The sequence below is a fragment of the Cervus canadensis genome, chromosome 17, assembly GCF_019320065.1.
Source record: "Cervus canadensis isolate Bull #8, Minnesota chromosome 17, ASM1932006v1, whole genome shotgun sequence".
Taxonomy (NCBI): domain Eukaryota; kingdom Metazoa; phylum Chordata; class Mammalia; order Artiodactyla; family Cervidae; genus Cervus; species Cervus canadensis.
This window is the reverse complement of record NC_057402.1, coordinates 60,337,894-60,352,002: the sequence shown is the minus strand read 5'-3', so window position 1 is coordinate 60,352,002 and position 14,109 is coordinate 60,337,894. Positions and strand designations below refer to the sequence as shown.

The 14,109-nt window shown below is 37.0% G+C and overlaps 1 protein-coding gene across 8 annotated transcripts in view; it reads right to left on the bottom strand.

The window, feature by feature from the left end:
• UBE3A (ubiquitin protein ligase E3A) overlaps positions 1 to 14,109 on the bottom strand; it is a 91,964-nt gene that overhangs the window by 55,515 nt on the left and 22,340 nt on the right. Inside the window, exons 1-5 of one of the 8 annotated variants that reach the window (XM_043489461.1) lie at positions 6,115 to 6,180; positions 5,745 to 5,801; positions 3,495 to 3,614; positions 1,756 to 1,826; positions 206 to 250 (exon numbers count right to left, since the gene is read on the bottom strand). The exons of 1 other annotated variant lie outside the window; for it this stretch is intronic. In XM_043489461.1, the coding sequence (XP_043345396.1) occupies positions 206 to 207 (2 nt within the window). In that variant the 5' untranslated portion in view covers positions 208 to 250; positions 1,756 to 1,826; positions 3,495 to 3,614; positions 5,745 to 5,801; positions 6,115 to 6,180. Of the gene's footprint in view, positions 1 to 205; positions 251 to 1,755; positions 1,952 to 3,494; positions 3,615 to 5,744; positions 5,802 to 6,114; positions 6,185 to 14,109 lie in introns of those variants that run through there. 6 more of the 8 variants (XM_043489459.1, XM_043489460.1, XM_043489458.1 and 3 more) reach the window with 6 other exon arrangements.

Here is a 14,109-nt window from a genome sequence, read left to right as displayed (position 1 = left end):
CTAGAAGTAGAAATCTAGTAATATGTTACCATGATTTAGAGGTATTTATTTGGTAGGGAAAATTAGACATGTGTATTCCTATCTTCCAATTTACTTTCTAAAGCATTACTCCCTTTTACTGGAAATTGTTTTCAAAAAACATGATACCATTTAAAGCAATCTAGAGCAACTTAAGACACCACAGCCTCAACCAAGTTACACTTACATTCGGCTAGCTTCAATGTCGTCAGATTGAGGTTCTCCTGATGATCTGTAAAATGCAATTGAGAAAAGTTAAGCAAAATATATCATATTCAGAAAAGGAGCAAACATTTTATTTTGGAAGACAAATTTGAAAACAAGATTTAACGGGTTAACAATTTTAAAAGTTCAACATGAGAAAAAAAGTGATCAGATCAGATTGCCATACAGCACATTTATCGTTAAGGGCTAGACTAATAAAAACTCAGTTCATTTTCTTAAGGAAAGGAAACTAAACACTATTTAGATACCAACGTACAAACCAATGTAACAAATCATAATTATTTACAAAGTCAAATATTTATAATAAAAACACACAACTATGAAGCCATCTACAGCCAAGTATCAGTTATTCACAATACCAAAGGTATTCACTGGTATTCGTGGTCCCAAACTTTAGATAAAGTATCAGCAAACTACTGCCTGGGATGACTAAGGCCTGGGTCAGCCGCCTATTTTTGTAAACTTGTTCTGGGACAGAGGCATGCTCATTCATTTATATACTGTCTACGGCTACTTTTATACTACAAGAGCAGAGCTGAGAAACTTACAGACAGGTGGCCCACAAAGCCTAAAATATTTATTACCTGTCCCTTTAAAAAAAAGTCTGCCAATCTCTGCTGTAGATAATACAAATTTAAACCTAACAGCCTCATAAATTTTGAGACACTAAAGTCTGATTTACCATTCTGATCATGATTACTTTATTTCAACACAAGTAGCTGTCCCTGCAAATACACTGGCAGCATGTATACCTGTCAACTGTATTCTAGGGTATTAAAAATCTTGCTGTGGATAACTATGAATTGACTTCAGTTATAAACAGTTGCCAGTTTTCTTCTACTTTTTCAATATACTGCTGCTATTTTAAGTAGAAATATTCAAAATTCTAAGACAGTAAGAAGTCTTTTATTTTCATTCTGGGGCATGAACCAATGCTGCCTACCCCACCCAACATGTTAAGAAAAACAAATTCCTATTACTCTATTCACTTTTATAACCAGCATCAGTCAACATATATTAAGGTGAATCAACATAATATTGATTTCTAACTCTTTCAATTCACAGAATAGGTAAAACATTTTTTAGAGGTCAAAAGCTAAATTTTCAAACTGATATTACAAGGACTTGATTTGTAAATTTATCACTGACTTGAGACTTCAAATTCCAAACAACTTTTATTAAAAGAATCTTAAACTTGGAGCCACCAGAGAAGAAAAAATGTTTCCCATATTTCTCAGTTTTAAAAAACTCACTTCTTTATCACTTTCAAAATTATCCCTCATTGCAGGGGTCCAAGGAAAAGAATGCAAAAAAATGTAAGAGTCCAGCAGCTCAAGTATTTATTTTAGATCTTCTCTGCAGTATATTCACATTTTCAATTTTGCACAAAATGATATTAGAACTAAAACCTGGGGCATGCTGGAGGTGGCAGTGACTTGGCAGTGACACAAATCCAAAAATTTCACTCCACCCTCTCCCCCAGGGAGCAAGCAAATCACCTTTGTGACACACCTGGTTTCCAGCAGCCTTGTGGGTAAGTACCCCAAGATTGCTTCCAAACGTGTATCTCTCAGACAGAAGAGCTAAAAAGTGATGATAACCCCATGTACCAGCTGACTCATTTTTGAAAGTGCGACCCTCCAGCATCAGATGTCATACTGTAAGGAGGCAGAGCAGGCTTGCAAAACAAAAAATAAACCTGCTGGCTCTAAGGGAAGAGAGGCAGATTAGAAGCTTTTAAACATGTAGGCGGCAAAATTTTCAAAATTAACAGGGAAAGAGAGGGGGGAAAAAATGAGGACACATTAAACTACTACTGCAAAAAGGTAAGACGCAAGCAAGAAGAAAAACAAATCCAAGTCTCAGAAGTACAATTTGTAACTGTAAAGTTTTGAGATTCTGAAATGGAACAGAGATTAAATACATCAAATGGTATCTACATTCTAATTTTCAAAGTCTGTTCCCTAAACAAGAGAATATATAAACATAAGCATCATTTAATATTAACATATATTAATGTAACTACCAAAACCACTTTAAAGTCAAACCAAGTAATTTAAATCAATTCAAGAAGAAAAAAAGAATAATAAAAATTGAAGATTACCTTAAAACAATCTACCCTAAGACTCTTAAACATAGTGCATTTGTTTTTCACTCAAAACGGAAACTGTTTTTTAATCAAGAAAAAGGTTATGAATATACACTGAACTACAAGAAGCACTTTTTATCTTATAGTGAGTCGTAAATAATAGTATCTGCCTGTATAAATTTCTAGTCATTCTGCTTACTGTATTCTGTCTGTAATGTTCTAAATAGTTTACCAAAGAGTATCCTAAAGTTAGGACCCAAACAGTCAAAATCATAAAGCAGGTAAGACCCGGGGGAACAGATACATGTGTATGTACGGCTGCGTCCTCTTGCTGTTCACCTGAACTACCACCTCGTTGTTAACTGGCTACACCCAAACACAAAACAAATTTAAAGTCTGGGGGGAAAAAGTCCAAAACTCCAAAAAACAAACGAATAAATAAAATACCTAAGATCTAACAACAGTTTCCAAGCTTTAATGTAGCCCCTGCAGAGTCTTTATTCTTTACTGTCAAATGGTGGGAAGGAAAGATCTGGTTGTTCAGCTGCTCAGTCGTGTCCAACTCTTTGCAACCCCATGGACTGCATGCAGCGTACCAGGTTTCCCTGTCCATCATCTCCTGGAGTTTGCTCAAGCTCATATCCACTGAGTCAGTTGTAATTTTACCAAAATGAGGACACGACACAAATGAAAAAAACCCAGAAAGTACTGACTTAGGTTAACCTAAAGTTTGTCAGAAAAACAAATCAGAAAAGAGATTTTTATGAGGTGCAGCTTCTCTGGACTGCAAGCCCCTCCTTTAACTTCCACTGTAACTCTCTGGGACAGAACAGTATACCAGTGTTATTAAAACTCTCAGCACATGAAAAGCATACTTTAAAATGTATATTAAGACTTTTTTCAGAGTTTTTTTTTTTTTAAAATCTTCATAATAAACATTTAAAAACTTGGAATTTTTTAGAAATACTTTCCTATTTATTCATACAGACAGGTCTGGGGAAAAGGCACAAAGTATTTCAGGAAGGAGATTAAATAGAGAAGCAGGTCACTATTCCTAGTAGTCAGTATCCCTGCCAACTATACATTTTCTTCCTTTTTTTTTAACAGCATGTATTTTACAATGGCAGCCTTTTAAAGGCTGTAAAATAACATTCAAAATTACCTTTTACAAGCTGTGGCCATTCGGTGACATCAGGGTGATCACAGCTTTGAGTCACTGATTAAAAACAGGTTGTCACACCAGTCTAGCTGCTAACTTGATCTGAGCGTAGGTTTAATAGCTCTAACAAATTAAACAAATCTTTAGTTAGAACACTTTATAAACTCAATTCATTGTTCAAAAAAAAATCTTCACAGGTTTGAATTAGGTGCCAATGCAACATTCATCAGAAGAATAATTATAGAAATGCTTTCAAGGACTATTTTCCAGCACTTTTTCCTTAAATTATTTCTTCACTTGAGAAAACATGACAATAATCTTGTACTTTTATGAAGTGTCACAGTTTACAAAAGCATTTTGGTCAACAGTATCTTAAATCTCAAGACAACTTTGGTTCTAACCTATACTGAGTAGGTACGATAGAAAAGAATTTTAAAAAACAGAAAAAAGAAGCAGCCTTAGAGTGATTAATTGACTTGCCCAAGATTTTAGTATTAGTGTTGAAGCCAGGACTAGGACTAAAACCTAGGTATATTGACTTCCTAACCAGAATTAGTATTTTGTGATTTTGCTTAGTTTTGCTATAGAGCCTCATGATTTAAATATATGTAAGTAAGCAAAGATTTAAAATATAAATTGAAAATCCACAATTATAATAGTTTAAATGGGACTAACAGTAATAAGAGTTTTCCCGGTAGTCAAATGCTTAATGAAATAGTTATACACAAACATACACACACACACATCAAGTCTATTCCTACTTATTCCATAGGATAAGCTAACATTAGCAAAAACTCCTTGGGTATTTCACAAATATTATATTCTCCTTATCAGTCATAAATCCACTAACATTCAATTTCATGAGAGAGAATGGCAAAACACAAAATCATTTTTTTCTCCCTCAACCTAGTATCTTCTGATCCCCTTACTTGACCTTAGCTGAACTGTCCTGATTATCACAGTTCACGATTTATCAGGCATCCTAATCACACTTCAATTCTGGCAAAGATACACATCAGGAATATCCCAGAATCAAGAGTTCATGTCCTGCAACTACTTTTTCCTCCTGATGATTTCCCTACCAAACTATATATCCAGGCCAAACCTGAAAAGTGATCTAAGGAAAGATGAGAAAATCAGGAGACAGAAACAAAAGACCCTTGACATTTATAAAATAGGAAGCTATCTGAGAATACTAAGGGATGAAACATCAATGCTTGAACCCATAACTCTGCAGCCTACAAACTTAGGCTTCAAATTCAGATAAGGGTAAGAGTTGACCAAAGAATACATAAGTAACTTTTGGGGACTCCAATACAGACATAGTTCATTTTATTGCACTTCACAAATAATGTGTGTCATCTCTGACAAACTCAAGGTTTGTGGCAGCCTGCCTCTAGCAAGTCTACAGGTGCCATCTTTCCAACAGCATTTGCTCACTTCATGTCTCTGTGTCACATTTTGGTTAATTCTTGCAATATTTCACATTTTTTCCTCATTATTATATTTGTTACAATGATTTATGATCAGTAACTTTTGATATTACTATAACAACTTGCTGAAGGCTCAGAAGCTGTTTAGCACTTTTTTTTATCAACGAAGTATTTTTTAATTAAGGTGTGTACACTATTTTTTAGACATAATGTTACAGCACACTTAATAGACTGTAGTAAGTCTCTGTCAGTGTGACTTTCATAGGTACTGGAAAGCCAGAGACTTCACACGATCAGCTTTATTGGCCATACTGCAGCAGTCTAGAACTGAACCTCAAACACTCTGAGGTATGCCTAAATACATGGGATTTATAATCCCTGGAAGATGTCAAATTTCCTAGATTTTCCTATCATGTTACAAGCTTCCTAATAATAACTAGGAGATTCTTGAGGTCATTTGGAAAAGAGGTAATGTGCCCCCTGAAACAAATAGTATTTCCTCTGGGGTCTTCATAAGACTAATAGTGTATGTGGATTTAAAAGATCCAAGTCTAACTTTCTAACCTGTAAAACATAAAAACGAAAAAGTCAAAATACCTTTTAATTGATTAACTGAGATGAATTAATTCATTAAAGAGCTACATGTTCTGTGAAAAATACTGAGGCAAGTTTTCTCTTCTAGACTTCCTTTTTCATTGTCCCAGAGTCAGTCTGGATACAAGGCCTTGTTTGGTCCCTTACTCAATGGAAAATCTTGGGCAAGTTTCTTAACCTCTCCAAGCCCGTTTCCCAATATATAGAACTAAGATAACAGTAGTACCTATTTCAGAGGTCTGTCATGAGGATGAACAAACATGTATTTTGTCCAAAACAGTGTCTGGCACATAGAAAAAAACCAATAAATGGAAGCTGTTATTAACTCATAACCTAACAGCCAAACTCACCCCCTCAATCTTCTTATGCAATTATTTTACCTCTCATAGCACACTAACCTGTTCTAAATTTCTTTCTGAATCCCACTTGGAGCCCTCACACAGTCTACCTGGCAGCATAGTGATTTAGCACCTAGCAGCATAATCCTTTAAAAATGGCAGTCACCCAAATCTGCTGAATACATCCGTCACTATTCTAATCAAGACATTAAGATATTCATGCAATTTTGACTTGCAAAAAATAAAACAGAAACATACCATATTTCGCCAAACTTCTGAGGAGCTGGTGAATTCTAAAATCAGGCTCTTACAGATTTTTAACCTAAAACATAAAACACCTCACTCAATTCTTTTTACACAGACAACCGAACAGACAACTTTCAAAGAAAAAAAATTGCTCTAAAATTACAGTAGCAAACTCATTTGTAATATCTGTGAATATTCAAAACATATCAAGAGACAAACGCCCCTAAGAACTGCTGCCAGGATGTGTGGACAGGTAGTCGGGCAGAACCGTGAAGCCCATTTTCAGCCACAGAGCTTACTGCTCTGCATTTCCTGACTCCTCTCTCTCTCCAACAGGGCTGAAAATACATGACCATTGTTTAAGTGCGTGTCTCGAATTCCTTCACACACCTACAGCAGTTAAGCTTTAACTAAGTTCTACATGCTGAGCATCTGCTATGTTAGGTACATACACAAGCATCTGCCCAACCACCTCCCAGAGTAGCAGCTGGGAAGTGTCCTGGGAGTCTTAGGTGTCAGGTTGTTGTATCACTGAAAATATCTTTAAAGTATGTAAGACAATGTTGCCTGGAGCATAACAGGGCCTCAATGTATGGTAGCAATTATTTCTTAAATCAAACATTTAATCTATCTATCAAAACTTCTCTTATCAAAAAACAAATTTTGAAGTCTTTAAGCTCTAACATGGATCCAAATAATCACTGTAAATTCTTATCTCATTTGTACACAATCAGAGCACGTCTCAGTTGAACAGAACTGAAATTTTTTTAAAAATACATTTCCTTATACTATACAAAGAGACCAAGTCACCCACCAAGTTAGGAAGCCCACCCAGCATCCTAAAGGTTGTTATCAGAAAATGAATATACTGCATATAATTGGAGAAGGAAATGGCAACCCACTCCAGTGTTCTTGCCTGGAGAATCCCAGGGACAGAGGAGCCTGGTGGGCTACAGTCCATGGGGTCGCACAGAGTTGGACACCACTGAAGCGACTTAGCAGCAGCAGTAGCATATAGTTACTGTTTTTAAAATTAATCAAATGTTAAGATCTTAACAGACTGAGTCTCAAACTCTCTTCTATAATACAATCACCTAAGGAATCTCTAAAAAAAAATGCAGATACTTACTTGATCTCAACCTCCAGAGACTGTGATTCAGTACATAAAATGGGGATATAGGGATCTGTATTTCATGTGATATGCATACCCCAATTTGAGATACTTTGCCTTAGAAGATTAGGAATACATAATTATCGAAGACATATACCATATCTATGAAGATATAGAATAAGTAACAGAAACTGTAAGCACCAAAAATGCTAGTTGCACTCTGCAAATTTAACCATTAGCACTCTTACACCACACCTAATGCCTTTATTTTCTTTATATTCAACAGAGGGCTCACTATAAATCAAAGAGTAAGAAATGCATCTAAAAATAAGATGTGTCAACATGAATCTATATCCACCGGTCCTGCCATCATTTTCATTTATCCTTAAAGCAGTCCATCTGCCTACTCTCCCTTTTCTCCCTCTGCACAGGTGCATATGTATTATTAACACGTCTGTCATGTCTTTTAGCTCCTCTCCAATAGCCTATTTCCTTCACCCCCTTGTAACCCTAGGACCAACTTAATCTCCAGACTACCTTTTCTATCACTTTTTCATCACGTCCACTGAGCAGCCTGTTCTCATTTATGCCATGTTTACAGTGTCTTAAATTTATGGGAAAGCTACTTGTTGACAAACTCATTCCGCTTTGTACATTCATAAATTTCTCAACAAAAGACTGTTCCCAGTAACTTTCCTGCATCATCTTCCTGCCTTCAGGTTCTCCTCATTCTAGTTCACTCTGCAGTTAAGCTAAAATTTCTAAATATTACTTTCTTATAGTACTTCCAACATAATTCCCTCAACTCCATTAACTCTTTACAGTACCATTACCTTCCTTTAACCACCAGAAAGACCATTAGCTCAGATGCTAACATACAAAACTTTTCACATACTGCAAGTTTTCTTATAAAAGTCATCATCATTCTCTTATGTCCTAAATCTTATGACCTCTTAATCCTACTTTTTCTCTGCAGATTTCACAATGCTAACCATTTCTCACCCCTCCTGGCTTCCATAATGCTGTATCTGCCAGTGTTCTACCTCTGACTGGAACTAAGTCTTCTGGTAGTTCATTTTCCTACTCCCCAACCATAGCCTCTAAGTTTCCATCAGCAGTCCTTTTCTTAACATAAAAAGAGGGGCTATTTAATTTAGGTTAAATTAATTTTCTGGACAAGGTCAGCACCTGTTCCTCTATCACCTCTAAATACTTAGCATCCCTAACATCTTTTAAGATCCCTCACATCTTTACACCTTTTAAGCCTTGATCTCTTGAGTCATAAGCCTGCTACTCTCAGTTACCAACGGTACACATGCACTTGGGATGTTTCATTAGCATATAAAATCAAACTCAATTATTTAAAAAAAAACCTCACTCCACCCTGATGTGCCTACTCTTCCTACTCTTGTTGTCCTGCTAATTACAGATTATAAGAAAAATCGTAAAAAAAAAAAAAGGTGAAAAACAAGAAAAAATGGTGCCATTCTTTATCCCCCCCCCTCGTTTTTATTTAGCCCAAACACTGTACAGTTTGATACTAAAGATCATTTAAAGAATGTCTACTATCTAAAACTAATTACAATGTTATATATCAATTATAGCTCAAATTTTAAAATATGTTTGAAGGTCTACAAGTGGATGAAGACATACTGGTAAAGAAACTAGACATGTTCTTACAGATATACAGATATCTGTATACAGATATACAGACCAGACTTTTGGACTCTGAGAGAGAAGGCGAGGGTGGGATGATTTGAGAGAATAGCATTGAAACATGTATATTACCATATGTGAAATAGATCGCCAGTCCAAGTTCGATGCATGAAGTGGGGCAGTCAAAGCCAGTGCACTGGGACAACCCTGAGGGATGGGATAGGGAGGGAGGTGGGAGGGGGGTTCACGATGGGGGACAACACAGGTACACCCACGGCTGATTCATGTCAATGTATGGCAAAAACCACTATGAATATTGTAATTAGCCTCCAGTTAAAATTAATAAGTTAATTTAAAAATTAAATTCAAAATTCAGTCTATAAATAAAGTTTTAGTGACCCCTTCCCCAGAATTGGAAACTAGACTTGCTCTTATTCCCATGTAATGGGGGAAATGGGCACAAACAATAAAAACCACAATAAAGTAGGTAACTGCAATGCACAGTTAAGTGTTGTGAAGAAGAAACTACAATATTAAGTGCACAAATAGAGTATTCTGACTTAGTCTGGGAAAAAAGTAAAGATGTTCTTTATAAAGTAACATATAAACTGAGCACTGAGGCATGAATAATGTTTATCCCAGACATATTAAGAAAAACCAGGGGAAGTAATGATACCATTACCAGTCCAGTCATCCAAATTAGAAAACTGAGTCATATTCTAAAGAGAAGCCCTTTCTAGTACAACAAACTAACCCACTGCTATCAATTCTATCTCAGAAATTCCCCCACACTCCCAACACTTCCCCCAAATTCTGTTGTTGGTTTTGTTCCAGAGTAGCATTTCAGATGAAACTGTACATGATTTGGAAAAAATCTGCCAGTCCAGCCTCTTCTCTCAGACTAGACCACACTTTCAGAGAACACACACATAATTCGTTTTTATACTTCCACTGCTTGAAAATGTTCACAAAATATACTTCTCAGGATAAACATCTTACAAAAGAGGAACATTTCCTTTGAAGTGACTTGTTTTAGGTCACTTAACTAGTAAATATAAGGTTAAGATCAAGTTGTCTGATTCTAAAGACCATGTTTCTTCCTTCCATTATTGATCAGTCACTAAGTCGTGTCCGACTCTTTGTGCCCCACCCACACAAGGCTTCCCTGTCCCTCCTATCTCCTGGAGTTTGCTCAAACTCATGTCCATTGAGTAAGTGATGCCATCCAACCACCGCATCCTCTGTTGCCCCTTGCCCTCAATCTTTCCCAGCATCAGGGTCCTCTCCAATGAGTCAGCTCTTCTCATCAGGTGGCCAAAGTACTGGAGCTTTAGCTTTAGCACCAATGAATATTCAGGGTTGATTTCCTTTAGGATTGACTGTTCTGATGTCTTTGCAGTCCAAGGGACTCTTAAGAGTCTTCTCCAACACCATAGTTCAAAAGCATCAATTCTTTGGCACTCAGCCTTCTTTATGGTCCAACTCTCACATCTATACATGACTACTGGAAAAACCACAGTTGTGACAAATTTTATTTTCTTGGGCTCTGAAATCACTGTGGACGATAGCAGCCATGAAATTAAAAGATGCTTGCTCCTGTGCTTGTACATTTCTAATTTATACCAAAATCCTGTAAACTTTTTCTCTGAAATTTCACTTGTATCCTTTTTTTCCGATACAAACCAACAGTCTCATGTTACAGACGCTCATTACTCCACAGGATTTCCCGTTTTCCTCTATCTTTGACTCTGTTGCTAGAATAATCTTTTTCAAAAACCAAATTTGGCTATATCACTCTCATACTCAAAATCTTCTATGCTTTCCCAATGCCCACAGAATAAATTTCAAACTATCATACAAAGTTCCTGCTACCAGTCCCACCCTTACTGCCTACTGTATGACATCATTACCAGGTACTTGATGATCTAGTCCCATCACTGGATTACTGGCTATCACATACTTCAGTTCAGTTCAGTCTCTCAGTCGTGTCCGACTCTTTGCGACCCCATGGACTGCAGCACGCCAGGCCTCCCTGTCCATCACCAACTCCCAGAGTTTATTCAAGCTCATGTCCATCGAGTCGGTGATGCCATCAAACCATCTCATCCTCTGTTGTCCCCTTCTCCTCCTGCCTTCAATCTTTCCCATCATCAGGGTCTTCTCAAATGAGTCAGGTCTTCACATCAGGTGGCTAAAGGATTGGAGTTTCAGCTTCAACATCACTCCTTCCAATGAACATTCAGGACTGATCTCCTGGCAGTCCAAGGGACTCTCAAGAGTCTTCTCCAACACCACAGTTCAAAAGCATCAATTCTTCAGAGCTCAGCTTTCTTTATGGGCCAATTCTCACATCCATACATGACCACTGGAAAAACCACAGCCTTGCCTAGACGGACCTTTATTGGCAAAGTGATGTCTCTGCCTTTGAATATGCTGTCTAGGTTGGTCGTAACTTTTCTTCCAAGGAGTAAGCATCTTTTAATTTCATGGCCTCAGTCACCACCTGCAGTGATTTTGGAGCCCAAGAAAATAAAAGTCTCTCACTATTTCCATTGTTTCTCCTTCTATTTGCCATGAAGTGGTGGGACCAGATGCCATGATCTGTTTTCTGAATGCTGAGCTTAAGCCAACTTTTTCACTCTCCTCTTTCACTTTCATCAAGAGGCTCTTTAGTTCTTCTTCACTTTCTGCCATAAGGGTGGTGTCATCTGCATATCTGAGGTTATTGATATTTCTCCCGGCAATTCTGATTCCAGCTTGTGCTTCATCCAGCCCAGCATTTCTCATGATGTACTCTGCATATAAGTTAAGTAAGCAGGGTGACAATATACAGCCTTAACGTACTCCTTTTCCTATTTGGAACCAGTCTGTTGTTCCATGTCCAGTTCTAACTGTTGCTTACTAGCCATCTTTATTTCTGACTTCAATGTTTTTGTTTCTCACAACACTTTACCCTGAAATACTTCTCCATCTTTTGCTAACCTTTATCTCTCACCCATCTATTATGCCCTGTTAAAAAATACTCATTTTAAATACTGTACCACACAATTCTCTAATCTCTTCTGTAAATAATCATTTACTATATAGTCCTAACACTGTATTAATTTTTTTTTTATTTCTATTTTAAGTTTATTATTTTATATATTATAGCTATCTGCATACATTTCTCAGTGCTTCTAATTATAAGCTGGTTGAGGGAAAGGCGCATCTCCTTCATGTTTACTTTCATCGTATTGGGGACTGTATTCCTGACTCTACACCTCTCCTCTACAAGGGGGAAAAAAAAAAAAAGAGTAAAGCTTATGGCCTGACAAAGGATTCTGAACTAGTTCCAAACGCAATTCACGGATGAATAAACAAGAGTGTCCCTTAATTCCAAAATAACACAAATTTACCCCAAGTCAATTTAACGAAAGTATATTCTCAAGCTCAAAGATGTAAGAATCACCAAGAAAATTTCATTTTCTAAAAGAAACGTCTCTCTTTCCAAAGAACTTGTTCTACCAAGGACTAAAGCGTCCGGCTTTACTATTAAATAGTATAATTAAAATTGACACAACCCCTTCAAAAAAAATTTGATAGTTATCTACTAAAATTAAATGTATACATATCCTTAAAAATTCCACTAGGTACACCAAACAGAAATGAGAACACACGTTCACTAGAAGACATTTAGTGGAAAATTGAGAGTAATAACAGTCTTAGTCACCCTAAACCAAAAATGACTAAAATGTCCATCAGCAGTAGAATGAAAAACAAAATATAGCTGATCCTTGAACAATCCAAGTTTGAACTATGCAGGTCCACTTAAATGTGGATTTTTCTTCAGAAAATACACTAATATAGTAATACTATTTACAGTTGGTTGAAGTCACAGAACTGCCAAGTCTGCAAGGCCCACTGTAAGGTTATACGTGCAGATTTCTGACTATGCAGGGGATGCGCACCCCTAGCCCACACTTTGCTGGAGGGTCAACTGTACCAAACAGAAATTATAAGCAACCAGCAACAACCAACACTGTGGATGAATCGCACAAATACGGTATGTGAGATAGGTCAGATACAACTAAATGTGATTGTTTCTAATTAGGTAAAATATAAAAACAGAAAAGTCTAATCTATGCTAGTAGAAGTCAGGATACTGGTTACTCTTGGGGAAAGAGAATTAATGGCAAAGAGAGAACAAGGGGCTTCAGAGGAACTGATCTTATTCCTTGATCTGAATGCCGGCTACATCTATGTGCTCAGTGTGTGAAGTTCAACAACCTATGTGCACACTCATATGCTTTTGTATGTGTATCATACTTGAATCAAAAATTTATTTGAAAAAGCACAGTATGGTACGAGCCCTTGATAAATAAATGTAGATGAAACAGAAAGTAAGTCCAGAGAAAGATTCAAAAAGTATCTAACAGTTGCTTCTTATCAAAAACAAGAAAACTGGACAACATACACGAAAAAACATGTTTTCAGACCCTAGGTAGCAGGCAGTGTGAGCCTATGATCCATGAGAATAAAGTGAATTAAGGTGAACCCTTTGAATGCTTGAATTTCTGCCTAAAGGCAACTTTCTGCTGGAGTCAATGGAGGGAAACCCGGACAGAGGACAGCAGTCTCACTGGGGTGTGAAGCAGGAGGTCAGAGTTGAGTAGGCTGAAATGGGTAGGACATTTAGTAAGACTGAGTGCCAGAGAGGGGAGCTAAGCAGAGAAAAGTCTCCAAAAGCCTGCCACTTGAGGGTCCTTTCAAGTCTGTCATTATATACTAAACTGGGCATGAATAAAGTGAAAGACTCCATGAAGCTGAAGAAAGAGGAGCTGTGAGCCGAAATATTCCTGGTGCTCATACAGGACTGGGAGATCCATAAGTTCCTCCCAATCAGAATGAAGAGAACACGATGACACTTAGAACATTTCATAGACATTTACAGGACATTTAGTAGAAAACTAAGAAAGGCCATGCTGTTCTAGTAGCTACCAACCCAAAAGTAAAGCCTTCTCTAGATACACTCTAGATACAGAGCCTTGAAGGAATCAAGCTGAGCAACAAGTTACTTCGCTGGCTGCCCAAACAAAATTTAACATTTGAAAAGACAACAAAATCCAGCCATTCAACAACAGAATATTACAATATTCAGTATCCAGTAGTAAACCACTAAATTTATAAACAGGAAAACAAGTCCCATAACCAACAGAAAAACCAGTCAAAAGACCCTGAAGTGAAAAAACTGACGGAATCAG